Source organism: Tetrao urogallus, assembly GCF_951394365.1.
Source record: "Tetrao urogallus genome assembly, chromosome: 3".
NCBI classification, from domain to species: domain Eukaryota; kingdom Metazoa; phylum Chordata; class Aves; order Galliformes; family Phasianidae; genus Tetrao; species Tetrao urogallus.
In genome coordinates, this window is record NC_136815.1 from 7,585,835 (window position 1) to 7,610,689 (window position 24,855).

A 24,855-nucleotide genomic window follows, 5' to 3' on the forward strand; every position below is an offset into this window, starting at 1 on the left:
GCCCTTATTTAAGTGGAATATTAAGGAAATAGGCACCAGACAATGGCAAACAAGATGGTCAGAGTCTTAACATAATTTGAGGCAAGATGGGAGAGAACTGGGCTTCTGGAGTCTGGCAAAGAGGCTGATTGGTATCAACCCACAGCTGCATGAAGGTAAGCAAAAAACATCACAACAAAATTCTTCTCATGGTAGCTGAAGGCATATATATGGACAATAGCCACAGAATTCATTCAGGGAGCCTTTGTCTGAGTACCAGCAAAGCTACTTCTTGACAAGGAGGTGAGTGTAGAACTGAGACAGATCCTATGGGTCTGAATTCTCATCTTTGGCTGTTGCAGTGGCAACCACAATTTCTGGGACTGTGTGATTGCATACTTTATCAAAACCATTCACAGAATATGTCCATAAGCCAAACCAGTCCTGCCTTCAGCTAGCTCAAGTCTGGTTCTGGCACACAAAAGTAAAATACTGTTATTCTTTTGTTAAACAATACATTTAATGCAGACAAAAATATCCTATTTTGTAGATACATCTCCTCTTCATAAGCACAGACAAATATGTCATTTGGCAGCTAATTATTATTTTATCTGATAACAGGAAACATACCATATGTCTACTTTCATAGCTGGAGGATTTCAAAACAATAGAAGGAAAGTGAATTTGCCACTGCTGTTCTAATGGCCCCATGGGAACACATGGCATGCGCAGATTCATCCAAAGAAATGTAGCTACCATTTAATGTGGTGTCATATCACTATATCAAAGCCACCTCAAGACTTTCAGTGAAAGATGAGAAGTAAGGCTGCATTGGTAAATACTTATGGTTGAGTGAAAAACAGATGGAGCTTACAAGTTTTCTGAATAAACAGTATCATTTCCAGGCAAAGAAACCCATAGTGAAAGGATATTTTTGCTCCAAGAATGGCGTATTTTGGTGTCTGATTAAATCTGTTAGACAGATAATGCAGATGAAAGAAATATGGGTCAGTAACATTCTTAGGACAAGCAGAAGATGCCAGACCTTCATATGCTCTAGAGACACTTGAAACTATTTCAGAGTCTGACTGCAGAATAGAATGACCAAACTTAAAATGATATGCCTTATTCTACCCTTTGCCAGGCAAAATCATGGCAAAACCTTCTGTAGCACTGAAAGTGAGTCAGCTCTGTGTGTGCAGAGAATAAGGCAGCATTAGTAGGTTTGAAGCAAAGATACCCACATCAGGATCTACCACAGCCTAGTTATTGGAGCTCTTCTGAGAAGATGGAAACATGGAATACAAATATTCATCCAGCATCTGACTAGCGTCTGAGGCAGTCGCTAGAAAACCAAATGCTTCTGTTTTTATCCTCTCTTTAATTTCTCACTGCAGAGACAGCCTGATTTCTCTGAAGGCACAGGAACAAGTGATCTGTTTTAGCAGAGAGAATGTATAGCAAACAAGTGCTTTTTTCTCAGCCAGATGGCAAAGCAGAGCTGTGGTATATAGAGCTCTCTGTTGATGAGAAGGAGTTAGGGGAGATATTTTTGTCCAAAAGGAGAGAATGTATTGCCAGGTAAGTGGGAAGAAGAATAAGCTGCAGAATTGTCCAACGGGAGTTGTACTAGATGACCTCTAAAGGTCCCTTCCAAATAAAATATTTCTGCTAATTCTACCTCACATCCTCTGGAAACCTCTCTTCCCCCTATTTAACATATATGATAGCATCACTATACTCAAAGGCATTATGATATTTCCACATCTGTACTGTGAAAGGTTTGGCTGGTATCACTCATGATGAAAAACCCTTGAGAACAAACATAATTTTCCACATATAAGAGATTGATGCTTGTAGGAAGCACAGAATTTCCTATACTCAGAAACAGAACAGAATCATAGAAACATTTGAGTTGGAAGGGGCTTTTAAGGGTCAACTAGTCCAACCTTCCTGCACTGAAAAGGGACACCTACAGCTAGATCAGGTTGCTCAGAGCCCAGTCCAGACTGACCTTGAATTTCTCCAGCGACAGGACACCCACCACCTCTCTGGCAGCCTGTTTCAGTGCTTCACCATTCTTATCATCAAAAAAATCTTTTTCTGCTGTTATACTTGGCCTAAATCTCCCCTCTTTTAGTTTGAATTCATTTCTCCTTGTCCTATCATGAGACCGTGCTAAAGAGTCTTTATTATAGCTTCTCTGTCTACGGAAGAGTCAACTAAATCATCGATTCTCATTACTTGCAGGTAGAAATGAGTATCAGATGGAGGAAAAACAAGTTCCTGTGATTAGTATAAAAGATCGTAGAATCACAGAATGGCCTGGGTTAGAAGGGACCTCAAGGATCACCAAGTTCTAACTCCCCTGCCACAGGCAGGCTTGCCAACCACTATATCAAGTAGTCGGTTAGGTTGTCCAGGTCCCCAGTGTGGTAACATAGCAAGTATGTAGGGCTTAGTATTCTTTCATGAGTCTATGGAGGTTTAAAGGGACTTTAAACTCTGTGTAAAGCAAAGATTTTTAATGAAAATCAGATTATTTTTTTTTAAAACATGGGATTTATTAGGTAAATTGATTTCATTACAATAATTTGGACAGATACAGGAAATACTGAAGAAACACAGCCCTCCTTTGCATCAACTGTGCATAGTGCACAAAGGTTGAAAGGAAAAAGCTCACGGTGATAAAGGAAGTATTCATGGTGCTATAAACTTATTTAGCTAGTGGCAGCAGCGTTTAAATTAAGGAAGGGAAACAGGAATTGAAGATGATGTTATACATCCAGACAGCAAGAGGTGGTCTCTTGTTCTGAACAAGCGCCAGGCATCTGGAAGCCTCTGAAAATAGAACTATAGGTATCCTAATATGCATAGGAAGAGCAAGAGTTTTGTGCTATCACAATGACGGTGCAGAGGCAAAAGAGACACACAGTCAGGAGACAAACCACAAACACCCCCTGCCAGGACATACAAAGTGGTTAATGGCTCAGTGGGAATTTAAATATGAACACAGAATAATAAGAGTGTCCATGTTTACACAAAGAAGGAAAGGGAACTGGATATCTTCTGTGGCCTCTGCTGACAAACATTCAAACTCTCCTGGCACCTCACAACACCACCAGCAGGACAGAAATGTTGTCATGGCCTATGCTACTTCCAATGATTGAGTTTTCTGCATTCCCCTCCCCCTACTGCAAATCCTAGAAAGATTCCTATTACATATGTGTGTATACAGACTGATTCACACAAACAGATGAGTATCTAAATAATCCACTTAAGGTTCAGGGATCTGAAAGAAAATATAAAACAATACAGAGCACAGAGCAGATGCTGCTCTAAATCAATTCTTCAAGGAGATGAAATATTGAATTCCCTGGGAACATATTATCTTCCTAATTGTTTTCTTCCTAAAGCTGATGTAAAGCCTTTAGCTATATTACAGGCTGCTAATGTCAAACAACTGCCTCTTGAAATCTCCCTCAGTGGATTTAATTAGGCATTTTGTCACTGTGTTTTATTATGTGCCAAAAAGGAACTGTAAAAGGAGCTCTGAAGTTCTTTGCTATAGTGATTCTTGATGTTCAAAGGAGAAGCAAGCAGCAGAATGTGAAGCACACACTTCTGAGCATTTATTCTGCTGACTTAAAAAGCAAAGATCTAACGAACAATAGCAAAAAAAAAAAGTCTTAAGACTTTTACATAAAGACAGTAAATTCAATAGAAATGTAGCTGGCAGCACAGGATGAGGTCAGATGTATGGAACCACACAGAACAGTTGCCCAAACACACCAGGTAGATATCAAAAATATGACAACTCATAAGCTAGAGAAATGATGAAACATTCTATGCTCATATTAGCTAAAGGTCTCCTTTTCCCAACCTCTGTTGAGCTTATGTATCGTAAATCTATGGAACAAAACAGACTATCTGAAGGAATTTAACTGTTTCACATGCGGACCAGAAGCATTACTTGCAAAAACATGTATACAGAAACACTTCACACAGATGATTATAAAGGCTAATGCTATGAGGATGGAGGAAATCAGTAAACAAATATGGAAATCAGTATCCTTTCTAGATAGTAGTCAAGACTGAAATAGTTTGGAGTATGGGTTCTGTAAGCAGAAAAGGGGCAACTGCAAATTGAGTGTACTTAATGCATTTATCTTAACACGTCTGTGACAAGATTTTTACATTACAAGAGAAAGGACTAAGCACATAGTTTAGAGTCTACAGTGGACCAGCGGAATGAGGCATCCTCCTTCCATAACATTTCTGCGTAAAATTCTCAGGGCAAAATGTTCCAGTGCCTCACCAACTTCCGAATAAAGAATTTCCTCTTAAAATCTAATCTAAATCTTCCCTCTTTAAGTCTAAAGCCATTTCCCTTTGTCCTATCACAATACTCCCTGACAAAGAGTGTCTCTTCAGCTTTCCTGTGGACCCTCTTTAGATACTGGAAAGCTGCTAGTATGTCTGGAGCCTTCCCTTCTATAGGCTGAACAACCCTAGGTCATTCAGCCTGTATGTGCAGGAGAGGTGCTCCAGCCCACTCCGATCCTCCTCACGGCCCTCCTCTGGACTCACTCTAACAGGTCCATGATTTCCTCGCATTGGTGGCTCCAGACCTGGAAGCAGTTCTTCAGATGGGGCCTCGTGAGGGCAAAGCAGAGGGGGACGATCATCTCAACCTGCTAACTAAACCTCTTGATACAGCCCAAAACAAAACTGGCTTTCTGGGCTGCAAGCATACATTGCCGGCTCATATTCAGTTTTCTATTCACAAATACCGTATTATTAGTTTTTGTAATGCTGCAGTTAATTTCATCTGAATTACATTCTCAAGCACCTAACAAACAAACCAAATTCCATGTTTTTAATAAAAAATAAAAGTGTGTTTTCATGACAATTCCATCAGAAGGGCAAAGCTTTGAAGTGCACAAGTATTCAAGAGTCAGTTCATCCCATTATAGGAAAAAAATAACCCTTCTCCTTCTGTAGAAACTACTCAGGGAATTTATCAATTGAATTTTAATTACTTGGAATTAAAGTTAGAAGTCGTAACAACTTTTTCTTTTATGAACACAACAACAGAAAGTGAGAGCTGCAAGGAAGAGGAGTGTTTTCATCAAAAGCAAGAGGAAATCTTGTTTGTTCTGAATAAAGCATTAAATCACAAAAGGATGGAAAATGTGTGGGATGTGTGAAAGAAAGAAAAAGAAAAAAAGAAAAAAAAAAAAAAAAAGGCTGCTCTGGACAGGGACTAAAGGGGGAAATTGCTTTCAGGAGAGAATCCAGGACTTATGGACCCTTCCAACTTTAGGTATTCTCTGATTCTATGAAGATTTGAAGATCAAAACTATTCTGTTTATCAAACCAGTGAGTATGAAACGTGGCTGCATCAACAGAAAAGTGGAACCTGGAGTCAAAAGTGCAATTTTAACATGTCCTTTTCTTCCCTAAATCCACTGAGAAGATTAACAGTTGAGATTTCATAACAAAAAGAAAGACCCCAACTGTGTAAGTTCTGTAGCAACAAAGTGCTGAGAGGGAGGAGATTTGGCTCTAGTGTGCTGGCAGCCACACAGTGCTATCAGCAACAACATCCACTTTCCAGGACACAGCCAAGAAACGAAGCCTATTCAAGGTTGAAGAAAGCTCACACAATGGGAATTTGCTGTCTGGAGGGTAACTGCCAGACCCTGAGGTCAAGCTGAGCCAGATGCAACCAGAGCTGTACGGACCAGACCTCCCATGATTGTAAATCTCTATATGTTGCCAGGCCTCCAGGTCACTTTTCTCCTCTTTCCCCTTGTGTGCTAAGCTGAAAGCCCTAGAATGTTAAAATTTGACTTCCATTTTTCAGCCTATCATTCAGCCTCAGAGGAGTGTCCAAGGCTCGTTGTTTTCTGTTTGGGTTCAGATACACAGCACAGAAAAATACAGAGATACCAAAATGCATGTATGGATCTAAACTGTACTGTGGTCAACAGTTTAGGGCTGATCCTTGTGGACCTGGGTCTCACATCCAATATTTGCAGAGCCCAGAACCATTAACTCTCCAAAACTGAAGGGAATAGGTGCTGTCTGCTTTTCAGTACCTTTACAGCAGGGGGATGCCTGAGTTTAGGCTTTGCTGCTTTTTTGTCCTATGTTTCATTCTTAAGAGTGACTTAGATCCATGTCTGCTTTATGTTTGACTTTTTTTTTTTTTTTTTTTTTTTTGCTTTTCCCTTGGATGGTTACCCTATTCATGTTAAATTTTGATCTATCATTTCATCCCATAGATCTTAATAGTATCAGATAACTGCTAAAAGTAGCAGTTTGACTAAAGATTAATTAAAACTATAAGGAATCACAGAATCATATTATCATTTGAGTAGGTAGGCACCTTTAAAGGCCAACTAGCCCAACTTCCCTGCAGTGAACAGGGACACCTCCAGATGGAGCAGGTTGCTCAGAGCCCCGTCCAGCCTGATCTTGAATGTCTACAGGGGTGAAGCATCCACCACATCTCTGGTGTATATCACTTCAATTTTAATAAGGCTAAAAGGAAGTTAGATGACCAGAAAAAGTTTCAGAGATGAATGAATTTCCTGAAGTTAAGAGCTTTCTGCAGGCGAAGACTGTCAGGGAAATTGCACATTGACAACACTGAAATCATTCAGAACGCTGACTACTGAAATGCCTCATATGTATTTTACTCTATTTTGGTGAGAAGAGAATAAAATAATGATTTTCTTCCAAAACAGTGCTTTGTCTGCATGGTACAGAGTTCCTTTCCACAGATGATCTGAGATTTTCTCTGCTTCTTTAAAGAAAACTTGGAATTTAGTCTTAAAACAGTACTGTTCTCTCACAGCTATCAAGTTTCCTTTGCTTTGGACAAGCTCTCTACATCTTGTCTGTACTGGCCTGGATTTCCACAGAGTTCCATATTTAGAATCCTATGGACCTGGTATGAAAAGGATTCTCCTTCCTTTGGCTCCTTGCTCATAAGTAGTGTAATTCTTTCCCATACTGAAAACAAGCCCTACAAGATTTGGCCTACAAAAATTGCATAAAGCAGTTCGCACCCTTATGTACGCCTGCATGACCAGTGCACTGCAGTCTAATTTTGCAGCAGGCATTTGCCCATTTCCTGCCATTATTTTTATCAAGAAGATGCTGGTTGAGGATGTGGTTATATGGATAGGAGAACCACGTCTTCTTCTCAGTGCATTAGCCAGCCCCATACAGTAACAGTGGAAGGCAGTGCATCCTCCATATCCACAACGTGGAATTAACAACATGGAGTCCTTTCAGACATATTTTGAAACCTACAATCCTAGAATGCTAGAATTGCTTAGATTGGAAGGGACCTTAATGTCAATCCAGTGCCAATCCCCTGCCATAGACAGGGCTGCCACCCACCAGATCAGGCTGCTCAGGGCCCCAGTGAACCTGGCCTGGAATGTCTCCAGGGATAGGGCATCCACAGCTTCTCTGGGCAGCCTATGTCAGTGCCACCACCCTCTGAATAAAGTATTTCCTCCTAACACCTACCTTAAATTTCTCCTTTTTTAGGCTAAAGCCATTCCTCATTATCCACTTTCTGCCTATGAAAAAAGTCAGTCCCTCTCCTGCTTACAAACTTCCTTCAAGTACTGGAAGGTCACAGCAAGATCTCCCAGAGCCTTCAGCCATCCAGGCTGAACAAGACCAACTACCTCACTGTTTTCATAGGAGAGGGGCTCCAGACCTCTGGTCACTTTTGTGGCCCTCCTCTGGACCTGCTCCAACATCTCTGCATCCTTTCTGTATTGGAGGCATCAGTACATTACTGGACGCAGTACTCCAGATGGGAGCTCACAAGGGCAGAGTAGAGGGGGACAGTAACCTCCCTCTCCCTGCTGGCCACCCCTCTTCTGATGCAGCCCAGCATACTATCGGCTTTCCAGTCTGTGAGTGCACACTGCTGGCTCATGTTCAGCTTTCCATCCTCCAGAACCCACAGATCTATTGCAGTCCCAAGAACCACTGCAGGACAGCAGTCAGCAGTGATGGCTGAAAACAGCATCTTATCCCATAAGCTATGAACAAGGAGGAGGGGGTGGTGAGGGGAACAGACTGTTCCTGAAGAATTGGCCCAGAAGCAGCAAAAGGAGCAAACTCAGGCAAGGAGGAGGAGGGAGGTTCGGAAGTAGATGGAGCCAGCTCTCAAGTCAGCATGGGCTTTGCATGACAAACACTATTCCAGACACATTTGAAGCTCAGATTCTGTTTTAATATGCAACAGAAATCCCCCAAATGCATCTGTACCTTCTCTCCCACCCCCAACAAAGGAAAGCTGCCACACTGCAAATGGGGATGGAAAAAAGGAAACCAGAGACCCATAGATTTGCCCTTGGCTCGTACAAAGCTTTAGGGACAAAACTATTGCTTTCAAATTAAATACAGTGTAAACTACAAGTGGGGAAATTAGAACAACTCTTGGCATCAAATCATGAAAAAAAAAAAAAAAAGAGTGAAGTTATTCAGATAGGAAAATTATGTATTGTGCTGGAGAATGAATCCTGATGCCCCAGAAGTCAGTGGAAGGAGAACTGAAACATAAGGCTTTGGTAATCCAGATGTGAGAGAAAGAACACGGAACAGCTGGTGAAAGCAGTGCATGCTGATAGACTCAATGGCGTCAGCTCTGTGGATGGAAACACATACATTGCATTTGCAAGGCCAAGAAGAGTGTGATACATTCTGCTTCAAGGAGCAGAATGTTCAGGGTGAAAAGCAGCATCTTTTGCAAGGAGGAAAGTATCAAATAACCACGTTTAATCTCTGGCCCAAGAGATGAAGTGACTGTCCTGAAGGCAGACAGGATGTCTGTGGCAGATCCAAAAATAGCAACTAGATTTCTTGTTCCCCCACTCTAACCATACCATGATCCCTCCTCCTACACACAGATAACAAACCAAGTTGTTTAGTTCTTACTGGATGCAAAAAAGAAGTTGTTCCACTGAGCTAGTTCTCATATGTTGCCGGCTGCTCAGCAGTCACTTATTTTGTGTTTTATCTTTCAGCCCTCACACGCACCCAATGCTTGCAAAGGGCATGAATCTCTCACCCCTCCAGCACCTTCAGCTCCAACAGATCATTGGTGATCAGCAGTTTACAACTTGCTGTGCTGATGCAATGTGATGTAAGAGTCCCTCACGCATGACTCAGACACTGAGATACCTACAGGGACTCAAGTAAAAAGCACGTAGGTGGAAAAATTCCCCAGAATTCCAGTGATCTCTTAAAGCTATAAATGACATAAAAGCAAAAATAACAACAGCTTGAGGTTGCACCTTGAGTACTGTGTTCATTTGGGCTCTAGAACAAAAATGTTGAACTGTGTCCAAAGAAGATCAATGAAACTGCGAAGGATCTGGAGCTCAGGTCTTATGTGGAGCAGCTGAGGGAACTGAGATTGTTTAGTCTGGAGAAGAGGAGGCTCAAGGGAGGCCTTACTGCTCCCTACAACTACCTGGAAGGAGGTTGTGATGAGGTGGGGGTTGGCTTCTTCTCCCAGATGACAGTAACAGGATGAGAGATAACAGCCTCAAGTTGTGCCAGGGGAAGTTCAGGTTGGACATTAGAAAAACAGTGGTCAAGCACTGGAATGGGCTGCCAAGGAGGTGGGGGAGTCACTGTTCCTGGAGGTGTAAAAGAAAGTGTAGATGTGGCACTGAACGCTATGATCAGGGATGGTCACAGGCATAGGCTGATGGTTAGACTAGATGATCTTGAAGGCCTTTCCAATCTTAACAATTCTATGATTCTATTAAAAAAAAACTTTTTTCCAGTCACATGTACTGCTGTAGCTCCACCCCAGCCCACCAACTGGTGGGTTCCAATGAAGTGCCTTAGCATGTCACAAGTACAAAGTGCTTTAGACTTTGCCATGCCCATCAGCACCCTCACATCTTCCAGAAAAAAAAAAAAAAAAAAAAGAAAAAAGAAAAAAGACAAAGAAAGAAAGAAGAAAAAAAAAAAAAAAAAAAAAAAAAAAACCAAAAAAACCCAAACCACTCCAGGAAACTACCGCTATTTCTCCCACCCTAAAAAACATAAACTGGTAAAAACATTTCAGATCTTAATGGATAAAGCTCCTGCTTTTCCACAAAGGAGAGGACACATTCTATGGATCCAGGAGGAAAAAATTAATTTCTCATGATATGGGTACTGACATTTTTGCTTCTCTCTGGAAAGCTGGCCCTGGTCCCGGCTGCACGCAGCGCCCCGCAAGCCAAGTGGGAGCTTCGAGCACAAGGCTGGGCTCCCGGCTCCCCGACACACGAGGGCAGTGTTGGTGCACAGATGTCAGGGCTCGGAGCTCTCCTGCTCCTCCCGCGCGAACTCCTCGGCTGGGGTTTCTCCCCATGCACGCCTCGTGTCCCAGATAACGCGTTTGGGGAGCGCATGTGGAGGGAGATGTGGTGTTAAGCCCAAATATTTATATCTGCGCAACTCCCGGTGGTTTTTCTAAGCGAGTTTCCCCTCTGTGTTACAGGGTGAGCAACAAAAGCGCGATCAGTGCATTGACAGGTACGTGATCACACAGGGAATGGGACAGATGGAAGTCTCCAACTAATCCTCTTTCAAATGGTGGAAGCATCGAGGATGGAGAGGTTTTAAAGAAACCCTAACTGTGCTGCTGTCATATCAATTCATTCCTCTAATCAAACATTCCAGCCTTCTAGATGATACCTTGGAACACATTTTAATATAGGTGAGGGGAAAAAAAATAAGTTAAAATATGACACAGGCACCCCCTCAGCCTACAGCAGACAGCCTATGTGATACATATGGAATAATTGACACAAATCATAAAAACACAGGTGTGTAGGGGGAATATACATGTCTATTTTTTGCATATACATATAAGTAAATCATACCGAATTCAGCACACCATCTAGAAGAAGCAGAAGTTTCTTATCAGAGTATGAAAGCAGGACAGTAGTGCATTGTTCCACTGCAAGCTTAGGAGCCCACCCACACCCAGGCAACTCTGACGAGCGAGGAATGCACCTGTCTGTGCAAACATGGTCACACCAACCCTTGGGGGAACTCCAGTGCTCCAAAGAAGCCAATTATCACTTTTGATGCAAAATCTCTAAAAACAAGTAAAGCGACCCCCAGAAACATGAGTTGGTGACATGACATCTACTTGCATTTGACCCCTTTCTGATGCCCATGGAGAGCTGTGTATCACAAAAGTATTTGGTTAAGGGTCTGCTTTTAGAGACGTACAATTGGTACTCAAAAAAAACCAAAACAACAAACCAACAACCCAGTGAGGATTAGAATCATAGAACTGTAGAATCATAATGGTTGGAAAAGACCACTAGGGGATTATCTAGTCCAGCTGTCATTAATAGTGAATACATCATTAACAGCAAATGATCTTCATAGATGAACTTCATTGACAGATATCAGGGACATCAATATATATTTAACTATGGTGACTGCAATAGATGAAGTCAAACTTGGAACAGGAAAGCTGGCTGAATTTGCACCCATATTCTTATAACAGCGTTTACCAGCCCACACACGGGTGCTGTGGGTATGACCTAGTCCTCCAAGACCAAGAGCAGGAAATACTGCCAGCAGTGCTTCTGAATAAATCACCTGCTGAGTGGCCAAACTAGTTAATGGAAAATGCATACTTCCCTAATTTATTTTCCTTTTTTTTTTTTTTTTTCTTAAAAATGTAACTGAAGAGTTTTATAGCATAATCCACTTGAAGATTCTCAGCACTGGCTGCAGTTTTTGTGGTTTGGTCCTTCCTTGCTAAAGAGATAAAATGACCCAGCTGTTACTCTAAAACCAAAGACTTGGTTGCCTGCAGGCAGCCAAGTACATGTGCCAGCCATTCGAGAGAGTGCTTAATTTCCTCCAGATGGATTTTGATGTCTCTGCCTTCTTATCAGCCCAAATACAGAAGTTTCCTTTTGTCAAAGCAGATATAAACTGGTGATCATAAATGTGAAATATAGCCTACTTAGTTATCGTACATATGAAGGAATGTTTTGGTGGGCTTCAAAACCCAGGAAGCAAGATCCACAAGTCCAAAAAAAAACACAGAGGAACCTCTTGCACCACAAATATAAGCATGCAAAGGACAGCATTTAGCAGACATGGCAGTGACAACTGTTTATAACACAACCAGGAGATGCTTTGAGATACTGTCAGAATTTCAGGGCAAAGCTACCAGCCTGAATGCAGAGACCTGGTATAAGATAATCCTGAAGGTCTTTTTCAAACTGGATGATTTAATCAGTCTGTGATTCTATGAATGTCTGCCCAGTGCAAAACAGACAGTCTCATCTTGAACAGAGACGAGCTCAGTGGAGTCACTGTTCTGGGTGTTTAATGTTGTCCCCAAAAGAATCATAGAATCATATATAATCACATAGAATCATGAATGGCTTAGGTTGGAAGGGGCTTTAAAGATAATCGAGCTCAAAACACCTGCCATGGGCAGGATTGCTACCCTACAGATCAGGCTGCCCACAGCCCAATTTAACCCGGTCTTGAATGCCTCCAGGGATGGGCCATCCACAGCTTCTCTGGGCAGCCTGTGCCAGTGCCTCACCTCCCTGAGTAAATACTTTCTTCCTAACATCTAACTTAAATTTATCCTTTTTCAGGTTAAAGTCATTCCCCCTTGTTGTATCACTATCAGACCATGTAAAAAGTCTGTCCTCTCCACCTTGTAAGCTCCCCCCAAGTACTGGAAGGCCACAATGAAATTTCCCCAGAACCTCCTCTTCTCCACGGCTAAGTAAGACCAATACCCTCAACTTATCCTCATAGGAAAGGTGCTCCATCACTTTGACATCTTTGTGGCCCTCTGCTAGACCCACTCCAGCAGCTCAACATCTTTCTTGTGCTGGGTGCCCCAGGCTTGGACATAGTAGTCCAGACCTCACAAAGACAGAATAGAGGGATACAATCTGCTTCCTCACCTTGTTGGCCACCCATCTACTGATGCAGCCCAGGATACTGTTGGCTTTCTAGGCTGCAAGCAAAAGGCATCAAACTGCTTTTAAGCAAAATCATGCTTCCTTCTTTTCTCTGTGATCACCCTGTCACAGGCCAAGCATAATTTCAGGGAGATGAGGAAAATTCAAGAAGAGAAAGAAGTAATTGTCCACTCCTACTATTGGCTGTTACTCAAAATCTTCAATTAGAAAATACCAAAACCAAAACAGGATGGTACTCTGGAAAGCTGTAGAGCACAGAAAGGAATCATAAATTTCAAACCACACAGAAGTTTCAGTTGAATTTGCAAATTGTAGCAAAGAGACAATTCTATAGCATACATACAGTTCAAAAAATTGCTACCATCTAACACAGAAGAAAAAATCCCTGTGTCATCCAGAGCTATTTTGGTCAAAGTCTATGTGGGTTGCATTGCCCTTGGTGGCAGTAGCAAGTTTTGTGTCAAGTGTTGTACAGAAGTTCTTTACTACTGTTGACTTTACTATGTTCTTTCCATTACATATGGTTCTTTCCATTACATTTTCGAGAGTGCTGGTGGAGGTGACTGCCAAGCTGTTTTCCATCATCTATCACTGTTCCTGGTCAACCGGACAGGTCCCAGAAGATTGGAGGCTTCCCATCTACAAGAAGGGTTGTAAGGAGGATCTGGGGAACTACAGGCCTGTCAGCCTGTCCTTGGTTCCAGGAAAGCTTATGGAGCGGATCATCTTGAGGGAGGAATCACATAACATGTGTGGGAAAACCAGGAGATCAGGCCCAGCCAGGATGGGTTCATGAAAGGCGAGTCTTGCTTGACCAAGATGACATCCGTCTATGATCTAGTGACCTTCCTGGTGGATGAGGGAAAGGCTGTTGATGTAGTCTAGCTAGACTTGAGCAAAGCCTTTGACAATATCTCCCACACTATTCTGGAGAAGCTGGCAGCCCGTGGCATTGAAAGGTACACTCTTTGCTGTGTAAAGAACTGGCAGGAGGGCCAGGCCCAAAGAGTGGTGGTGAAAGGAGTTAAATCCAGCTGGTGACTGGTCATGAGTGGTGCTCCCCAGGAGTTGGTATTTGGGTATGTCCTATTCCTATCTTTATTGATGACCTGGATGAGGGCATAGAGCGCACCCTCAGTAAGTTCACAGATGACACCAAGGACTAGAGGGAATGGCTTCAGATTGGATGTTCTCCAAAAGAGCAGTCAGGCACTGGAATGAGCTGCCCATGAAGGTGGTTGAGTTGCTTTCCCTGGAGGTGTTCAAGAAACATTTAGATGTTTTACTGAGTGAAATGGTTTGTTGGAAATATTGGTGATAGATGGACAATTGGACTGGATGACCTTGGAGGTCTTTTCCAACCTTTGTAATTCGATGATTCTTTTATATGGGTGCTAGGTATAGTAGTTCCATGTTTCTGTATTTAATGCTACTGACTTGGTTGAGTTAGTGTTGCATGCTGGAGACAGAATAATCAAACTAATGCTTCATATTCACTTGGAAGTATTGCACTGGAGAGACATTTAGTATGCCAAAAAGGGAAAGAACAGATGCACCCTAAATATCAGTGACGATAAACTGAACAGAAGGAATTTGATTCAGCTCTAATAGAAAGGTATTAAAACAACAAAAGCAGTACTAGTATTGAGAGTTTTGTTCATCAAAGAAATCAAAAACATCAAAGAAATGCTGGACCAAGATACCTTGCTATTCTGTTCCATCACCAAGCATGAGATATCTTTTCTTCCAAATCTGCAAGAAGGCAAAGTCTCAGGAGAAGGTCTGGAATTGCTCTGTTACAGCAAGGTTCTAGCTGCACGCATGTCCAGCAACATCAGGATCCAGGTATGCTCAGCTGATTCACAACCCCCCATGGATGGATGGATCAACCCACAATTATTTCTGCAAGTACTTCTCAGGTTTCCCTTTGGGCTCAACAAAAGCCGTCCTGGAGTTCATGAAACTTGGCCTTCCAACTTGGTCATCTCTCATTTGCTTTCTAGGTTAAGTAGAATGACAGACCCAGAATAATAAAACAGAACAACATGGGAGCTATTGAGAAAGAGAAGTGGAACACAGAGATGACCACACAGTTCTGGAATGCATTAGCAACCCAAGTATTAGAATTTCATTATTCAAGCTGTGCTGCAAAGCTTAGCTTAAATGTTATCTTCTTCAACAGCTGTTTCAGCCTAAAGGCTCTTTTCCTTCCCCATCCACAAGAAGAATTACGCATACAGCAGAGCCAACTGTTGGCACCCCAGAGAGGTAAAAATGCTTTTTCTTCCTACTACTTTCCCATACCTAGCCTAGAGCAAGGATTACAAATCAAAGCCCAGTCTATTAGAAGTCACAAGGGATTAAGAGAACTCTAGAAGATTCACCCAGGATGCCAGAATAAGCAACAGTCAGGAGAGAAAAACATAGGTTTTCAGTATGGATGCACAGAAAAACAGGGACCAGTGGAGGTACCACCTAGAGCTGGCAGACCACTAGTTTGCAGGAGAATTAGTGATCCTTCCCACAGCTAGCAATCCTAGAGCAGCACAGAGGAACATCTGCACATATCTGCTAAAGCAGCAGACTCAGAGACCCTCAACCTGGGAACACATCTGTAAAAACAAAATTCTGTGATCTCCTGCCAGCCGGCATTGAGCAGTGAAAGGCTGAAGGTAGCCTGTATCAGGATGCAGCAACTTCTGGGCAGGATAAAGCTTAGAAGAGGTACTGATGGGAAAATTTGGGTGCTACGAGCCCAAGCCAGAGATATAGAGTTGATTTCTTGCTATGTACAGGAAAATAAGTGGGTAGACTTTGTTTGACTTCTTAGGCTTGTTCACTGCCACACTGGCAGCTATCAGTCAAAATTTCTACTTAATAGAAACATAAAATGTTGTGTTTAACATAAGCATCTTAAGATTGACAGAGGTTGAGCTATATTATAAGAAAGCAAATGGAAAGTCAGGAGGACATCTTAATCTAAGGTGTTTACCTGCTTCTCCCAGGGGCAAACTCAAGTTTGAAAATAGAAAGGAAAAATTCCCCTGATTTCTGATCCCCAGCTTGAGACATTGACAGGTTGGATACCCAAAAGTATCTTGAGTTGAAGCTGTGGGTATTCAGCTTCTTCCAGGTCACATCTGCCAATGTCCTCATGCACAGCAGTACTTCTTTCTTTTTTAAAAAAAAAAAAAACAGTTTCATTTCATTTCCACTCACACATGAGAGCCAAGGCTGTACAGACAGGAATGCTTAAGACCCCGCTGGGACACTGAGGCCATCCAAAAAAGAGCAGTTCTCAGAAAGATGAGTGTTGACACAATACTAAAGCATCTCCTAGTGCCCCAGTGTGGGAGCCCAGGGCTTCTGAATCACAGAATCATATAATAAAGCAAGTTGGAAAGGACCATCGAGTCCAACTCCTGAATAAAGAAGTCAAAAGTCCCATAGAAACGTGGAGGACCTCTGAAATTTTTGACCTTTTCCCAGCACCTTGGGAAAACAGAAGAACATAAACATACACAACTCTTTCAAAGAACACCCAACACAACCATGGGAATCTCATAGTTCTGCTAAAGCCCACAGCTATTATCATTAACTAATGCCTTTCCCCTGAGAATCCCTGCCAGAAGAGTACTCACATGGGAGGCAGAAATGCTGACACATGAAGCAGTCTCAGATTTGGGTCTGGACCTCAAAGCCATTTGAAGCACCATTCAGTTCTGCCTTCAGTGTGCTGCTTTAAAAATGGCAATAATTTTGTTACGTGTAAGGATTTGCAAGGGGTGCTGCTGAATAAAACAGATTTAGGAGAGTCTACGTGTGGTGCAGCCATACACGCAGGAATGACATCTACCAGTGCTGAGCCATAAGATACTCACAGCTGGCTCTTTTGCTGCTCTAATCAGAGTAACTTCAATTGACATCTGTAATGTATGGAAGTGGAGGATGAAACTGTGTTTCTAAGGACCACAGTCAGCTTCTCTTTGCTAAGTATATGCAACAGGGAATGGTGGGAAGGTTAGAGGGAGAAGTACTATGAACCCTGAATCTATGCTGCTTGAGATTATCCATGTGACATTATCCATGTTGCAAGTTTGCATCCTTCCATTACAGGGCACTCAGTAGAAAAACCTCAGCTCACTTCTCTCAGAGAGCCATGGGATTTTGCAGGCAAGGATAAAGGTGTCTTTTGTTCTAAACTATATGTGAGATGCTAGCAAAACAAATAGATAAATTAAGAAATCAACCTCTAGATTTTTCTTTTTCTTTCTTTCTTTCTTTTTTTTTTTTTTTTTTTTTTTTTTTTTTTTTTTTTTTGGTTCAAACTTGGTCAGAATGTGGTTTCTTCTGGAAGATCACAGAGAAATGTAATAATTTTTTCCTGCCACCATATCCAAATATTTTGCAAATGAATTTCTTGGCTCACATCTGTGCCAATAAGTCTTATAAAAAGAAGGAAAAACCACACATTACAGTTCTCAAACCACCTTCCACACAGCCTTAGGCAGCTCTGAATTCAGGTTGTAATCAGTGACCAGCTAATGAAATTGCTGCTCACAAAAGAGGCTGTAAAATCATATTTGAACATCTCTCTTCTCCTTTCCACCCGCTAAGCCAAAAGTCTGGTGTTTATGTGTCATGCCTGCCATCACATCAAATAAAAGTGTGAAACCTGCCCACTAGATGATATAATGAAGAGCAGTACCACTCTGCCATCTGACCTGCTGTTACCAGCACCACTGAAAGAACTGATAGTGACATTTCAGTATTGAAAGGGGGCTATAAGAAAGAAGGGGACAGACTTTCAGCAGGGTCTGTTGTAACAGGACATGCAGAAATGGTTTCAAATTAAAAAAAAAAAGGGGGAGATTTAGTCTGGATATAGGACAAAAACTTTTTACAGTAAGGGTGATGAAGCACTGGAACAGGTTGCCTAGAGAGGTGGTGGATGCCCTGCTCCTGGGGACACTGAAGACCAGGCTGCATGGGGCCCTGAGCAACCTGATAGAGCTGTAGTTGTCCCTTTTCAGTGCAGGGGAGCTGGATGATCAAAGGAGAATTCTGGGGGACTGCACTCACTCCTTGTCTACACACCACCCATTCCCCCACTTCACACTGGGGATTTTAGAAAAACCCAGTCTTGTCCTTCTTCCTATATAATTCCCCAGTTTTCTAAAAAGTGCAGAATTGCTTTGCTAACCATCACCTTGCTCCGGGAATTTTTGTCCCATCTGAATAAGGGATCTCCTGTCTGCCGAATCAAGAGGACAAGAAGCAGAAGATCCCAGCTCTCATTCCTCTGTACACAGAACTGAAAGGGGCCATCGCACCCAGAACTAAAGCTCTTGCTGCAGAAATGACTCAGGCACTGAGGAATCTCAGCAAAGCTGATGGGACTTGGGCTCCCATGGTCTCTGCCCTTATACGTATGAAAAACATTTTAAGACATCTGAAAAGATACACCTGAAGTTCTAATTACACTCTACTATTTCATAGAATCATAGAATGGCCTGGGTTGAAAAGGACCTCAAAGATCATCTAGTTTCAACCCCCCTGCCACAGACAGGGTCATCAACTACTAGACCAGGCTGCCCAGAGCCACCAAACCCTTAACCCATACAGTTAGGTCCCAGTACAAAACCTTATCAATAAAACATTTTATGAACTCAGTGACCACCTGTGGCTGAATGCAGCACTGAGATGAAGGTGTCTCCTGCAGGACCTGAGAGCTGCCTTTTGAAGACATACCTGTTCTTCTCATATTAACCTCCTCTCCTTTTCTACTGGCAAGAAGCCCATATATATATATATATATATTCTAGAAAAGGTTCTTCACCAGAAGTCAGTGGGCATGGAACAGGTTGCCTAGGGAAGTGTCACAGCCCCAAGTTAACAGAGTTCAAGGAGAATTTGGACAAAGTATCTGATTTTTTGGGTGGTCCTGTGGTGAGCCAGGAGTTGGATTCAGTGATCCTCAGGGATCCCTTTCAACTTGGGGTACTCTATGATTCTATTAGACATCTCCTTGAGCAAGAGATATCTCTCATGAGCAAGGTGGTCATGACAGATAAATATTTATAATATCTTATATCACTTGCAATCTCCATTTTACTGTTTAACATCTCTTAAGCAGACCAGATCACGCCTGATCTTCCCTCAAAAGTCATATAAATACTGCACAGACTAATTCTCCTTCCCAGTTGCTCTGCCCTACGTGTATCATCTCTCTGCATTGTCACACTAGTCACCCCCATTCTCTCATCACCTTTTGTATAACAACCACAAATCTCTCCTTCAGCAGCTTAGTACTTCCATCCCACAGCAGCTCAGGTGTGGAGAAGGTCCACAGAAAGCCAGCTCCTCACTGGAGCTTTCTTTCTAAAGATGGCACAAGCTCCTAGGGTCCAACTCCACATCTTGGTTCAGGAGATGGCAATGCCCTGGGATACTTCGAGGAGATGGAGTTCCACTAGCACAGATAGTTTGATAGCTTGAACTGGAAACAGTCCAGAACCATGACTCTTTTAGACTATTTTTTTATATTCTTTCAACTCTTTTTTAGATACTCTTTAGACCAAATACATTGCCAGAACTATTCAGATTTCACCCACTCATTCATCCCCATAGCAGACGCATGTGTCTGCATGCACTCACACATACTTTCATGCTACAGCTGCTTTTCTGACAAACAGCTTTGATATCAGGGAGCCTGGGATAGCCACTATGAGATTTCCAAGGCACTCACACACATCTTCTGTAATAACCCTGCTGGAGGGGAGAGGGAGGAGTTGGGGGTCTCCTGTTCTGTTCATGTGACTTTTTGCTTGCTCAACAAAATCAGAGTTGATTATTACCTCAGAGAGACAGAGGAGTGCATTTTGTTACTAGTTTTGTGATCGTTGGCTAGGAGGGTTTTTTTTCTGTTTTGAAGAGGCACCATATCAGCCTATCTCCACATTCAAGCAGGACTTATCGTCTGCCATCTGCCTGCACACAGGTGCGTTTCACCACACCACGCGTGCTGCTTTCTCGCTGTAATGCCCCACTTCATCTCTCTACAAACCCCACGACCGCTAGTGCCAGCAGCCCTACAAAGACAAATCCCCCCCCCGTGCAAAGCAGTTCATTTCACCCCCCTGCGAGCAGAAGCGATGCTCAAACACTGCCTTACACGTGGCTGTCTCAGGGAATGCCACAGCCTCAAGCGTGTCGCTGGCACCCACACTCTGCACCTCTTTCTGCTTACCCACCGCTCCTCAAAGCCTCCGGGAACTGGGACTGTTCCCGGCTCTCCCGTTGGGAACAGACACTCCCCGCACGCATCACCTCCCTGCCTTGGCCGTCACCTTCCTAAACGCGACCGCTCTTACCCCGGCAGCGAGAAACAAAACTGCCCGGAGTCAGCGCCGGCAGCGGCACCGCACCTGAGGGGAGCGGCGGGCAATGTCTGCTTCCGGCCCCGGTCCTTCAGCCAGCCCCGGTCCCTGCACGGCTCGGCACGACTCCAGCCCCGCTCCCGGCACCGCCGTGCACCGCCGCCCGCCTCTCCGCTCCAACCTGCTCCCCTAGCAGCCTGATTCCGGCTGCTCCGGGCAGCACTGGATCACCTTTTCCTCCTTGTTTTGCTCCACAACAAGAATAGTAGCAATAAAAGAAAACAAACAAGCAAACAAAAAGAGAAACCCACAGTTTTGTGTGCAAATTCACCTGGATGCTGAGCAGAGATGAACTCAACTCACAGGCACTTCTGCACTTTTCCTTTTTCATTTTTCCTTTCCTTACTTCTTCTTCTTCTTCTTTTTTTTCCTTTCCTTTTTCCTTTTCCCTTTATTCCTTTCCTTTTCCCTTTATTCCTTTCCTTTCCTTTCTTTCCTTTCCTTTCCTTTCCTTTCCTTTCCTTTCCTTTCCTTTCCTTTCCTTTCCTTTCCTTTCCTTTCCTTTCCTTTCCTTTCCTTTCCTTTCCTTTCCTTTCCTTTCCTTTCCTTTCCTTTCCTTTCCTTTCCTTTCCTTTCCTTTCCTTTCCTTTCCTTTCCTTTCCCCTTCCCCTTCCCCTTCCCCTTCCCCTTTCCTTTTCCCCACAGCTCACCTTTCCCTTCTCACTTCCACTCTCACCTCCCCACCACTCACCAGTTCCCACTTCCCCACACACACTGCACTCGTTCCCACCACCCTACAATGCACTAAGCACAAGAGTGTTTGCAGAGGATACTCCTGCAGTTTCCAAACTCACCTGCAAAATGCTGCTTGTTGCTAGAATCCAGGGCAAAAGCCACCTCATCCCTGGAAGCCGGGATTAAATACATTGATTGAACCCAGATTTAGAGCCGTTTTGAACAAAAACACCACTTTCGGGAACACACAGCAATCCTTAACTGGTAACCTAGCCTAGGAACTCTGCCTTTTTCTCTTGGCTCTTTGGGGATTTTATTAAAGACAGATCTGACGTCAGGGTGAAGGACAAGCCCTGCATTTTTCCTCTGGAGAAACTTTTCCTGCCTTCACTTCTTCATTTTTGTGTGTGGTGTTGTCCCACCTCCTGCATTTCAGTGCATCGCTGTTAGCCAAAGGCTCTTAAAGGGAAAGCTGCAGCACATTGGTCCAATGCTGTGACTTAACTCTGCTCTGAGAGGCTCAGTGCCTGTCCATAACACTGCTCATGGCATTCAGCTAGGCAAGAAACATTTAGTCTGACTTCGCTGGTTATGAATGATGAGGCTTTTATGCACGCAAATATCCCCAGATGTGTGATGTATACAGTCTAATTAAAGGTGGCTCCCCTTGTCGTGCAGAAGGGGTCAGACCTGTGAGTGCACCCCATGGGGCACCCCTCTTCACAGAGAAACCCGAATCAGAAAGGAAGGACACACTGCTATGCTTTGTATCCCCCCTGTGATTTTTGTGGAGTGTACTGGAGCACATGTCATCTCCTGGGCATCCTATTTCTAACCTATGCCAACAGTAGGCATACGGAATACTGCCCAGGTAGACTGAAATGCAAACTCCATTGCAAGCAGAGCTAAAGTCTCTGATAACTTTTTCACTCTGATTACTTTTAATGCACAGCCTGGTCTGGCAAGAAGGATTTTCATCTCTGAAATTTTTTATTCATACCTAGGCAGGGTATTTTCCCTCAGCCTTCTGAATCTGCATTTGAAAGAATTTAAAGTCTTATTTTCTTCATCTGAAGTTGAACAATGTAAGGAACAAAGTCACATTAAAGACATTTACATACCTGAAACCCCAAAAAGTCAGGATCTGGAGTAAAAGAGGTATCAAGATAAATTTAAAAGTAGGCAAACCCTCCTGCTTGGTGTGGCAGGATGGGTAGTGATGGATGGGTGAATGTTCTAATGCCAATGAGAAATGAAACTGCCCTAATTTCTGTTCCCCCTTGCCATTGGAGTGTTCCAGGCAGGGCCATTGTCGCCCAAAAAGCACAATAACACTATTTCATAGAGCAAATTCTCAGTTACAAAGCACTATTTTTCAAAATAGTCACCACCATTAGCTATATATTTTAACTAGAAATGAACAAAAGTCTGCATGCCAGCAGGGGTGACAGCTGTGCATGGCCATCTACAATGTATCTTGTCCTTCATGTCACTGTTGCATTACTGAAATGCACCACTCAGTGCCTCACTGTGCTCACATCCACTGTTTAGTCTCCATAAACATTCAGCAAGTGTCAATGAAAGTCAATGTGTGCCACTTTTCCCACATGAAGAAATTAAATGACACACCTTTGTTTCACACACGCTTCCATGTCAGATGCAATTTTGTCAGACTGCCCCCCTGCTGCAATCTGCCACACAGCAACAAAATGTAATGGAATATTGGTGTAAAGTTAATCTTCTACTGCTGTACCATCAACATTCTTCTCTACTGTCGTGGGCCAACATAATAAAATAGGAGGCATTACTTTCAGAGCAGTCCCTGTATTTATCTCTCACCCACACTTTCTTTGCCACCTACAATCCTCCTTTGTGTTCCAGCAATACTCAGCCATGTGCATTCTCCTCTGCTGAGGAATCTAGAAGGAATTCTGCTATCTTCATCCCACGTAATGTGTGAGTTTCATCTGCACATGGCTACCACCTGGTACCTGACTTTGAGATCAACCCCCTCACCCCCCCGACTTTCTTTTAGCACAAGGACTATTTGAAAAGCAATACCTCTGACCTAGATTAGATGTTTTCTTACAAAAGCAGATGAAAGTAGTTAGATCAGCCAGTGTGATAGCTCAGATGCAAAGCGGGTAGGCTATGAGCGACACTCACTTTTTGTGAATGTTTTTGTGTTTGAGCATTTCCCTTGCCTATTCCTCTCAGTGAATTACTTAGCTAATGCTGTGGTCAAGTATGTCAGCAAGGATGGAGTCTTTGAGTTAGGGACATCCATCTGCTTGCAAACTCACAGCTCATCTCATGTTGGTCATGAGAGTCTGTCATGTGGTGACCATAAGATAGCACTGCATTAGATCGGGTGAGACAGGGATTAAGGAGTGATCCTGTTGCTCCAGAGCAGGGTGCTGAGATATCCAGCAAGGTCAGCAGCCTCTCTGCTGATTTCTGTATGCAGATTGCAAATCAGTGCACTCACAGGTGTGACTGTATGCACAGACATTTGATAGTCTAAAATGCCAGGAAGACTTTGGCTTTTGTTTGACTGGCAACAATCTCCATCTTTACTTCTATTTCTCAGTATTCAGCTCTTTCTTAGTTTGACAATGCTAGAAGAGATTTCTGCAGTTGTTTCTCACTCTTCTTTAATCTTGGAGAGTTTTGCACCAACTCCAATAAATGGCTCAGGAAACACTTCTCTGTCAAGTTCAAAAATTAAAACTGAGTTTAAGATTTTCAAATGACAGAAAATCCACTTCATTTACCATTAAAAGTCTGTCCCACATTTTCAGTCTGAGTTTCTTAGTTTCATCTTTCTGCCAGTGTTTTGTTGGCTGATGAGAATTCAGTACCTTCTTCCAGAGAATGAATTTTCAAGTGTTCAATAAAACACCACTTACTCTTCCATAAAACAAAGAAGTCTCATTGCTTTTCAGTTGCAGTGTCTAATGGATTTCTGGATCTTGAAGCATTATTATAATTTTAATGCCTTTTATCTCTTTACCTTTCACCTTCCATGGATATTTGTCTGTGAATCTGTGAATGCAACTATCTATCACTCTGCAGTCATGCCATTCACAGATAATGGAAACAGGTAGCATGACCCAATGCAAAACAGCTCTGATGCTGTAAGCCCAGCACTGAAATATCACTCCCTCTTTAATATGTCCTTCTTGGCCACATAAATGCATTTCTCAGTTTTACTACATTTCAGTTTTTTTAGACTAAATAAAATGATTGATTTGTTTTATGCTGTTTGCTGTGTGTGACACTTTTACTGAGGGCTGCAAGTAGTTAGACTACATAGGATCTGCTAAGAGCAGAAGGAAAGTTCATCAAGGAAAACAGTTTATTCTAAATGTGTGGCACAAACAGCTCCTTGCCTGCAGTGGATCTGCCCTATAAGAAGTGAGATCAGAGTCTGCCTGCAAGTCCAAGGGAAAAAAAGAGCACCTTGGAATTTCCTAACTCATAAAAGGTGAAGGCTGAGCCATGAATCTGGCTTTTGAACAAGTCAAGTGGGTAACTGTGTTAGTCTTCTATGAGGGCATCCTTGGGTGCCTCACCCACACAGATCCAGATTTACCTGCTGGATGGACTCTGCTGGCCAAGGCTGGGAACATCACCTACTTGAAGATGACAATATGGAATGGGGAGCAAAATGTGGGAGTCAAATTACCCTCTCTATTATTGTGGATATTATTAGTTAGGCCGTAGGAAGGATAGTTACATCCTGTTAG

General features: G+C 42.8%; 1 protein-coding gene across 1 annotated transcript in view; it reads right to left on the reverse strand.

Annotated features, from left to right (window-relative positions):
- The window catches only part of CCN4 (cellular communication network factor 4), a gene marked incomplete at both ends in the record, with an annotated part of 37,585 nt that extends 16,312 nt beyond the window's left edge, over positions 1 to 21,273 (reverse strand). The window contains one exon of the mRNA XM_079533699.1: positions 21,226 to 21,273. Coding sequence (XP_079389825.1) covers positions 21,226 to 21,273 — 48 coding nt within the window. The remainder of the gene's footprint in view (positions 1 to 21,225) is intronic.
- Between the last annotated feature and the right edge of the window lie 3,582 nt (positions 21,274 to 24,855).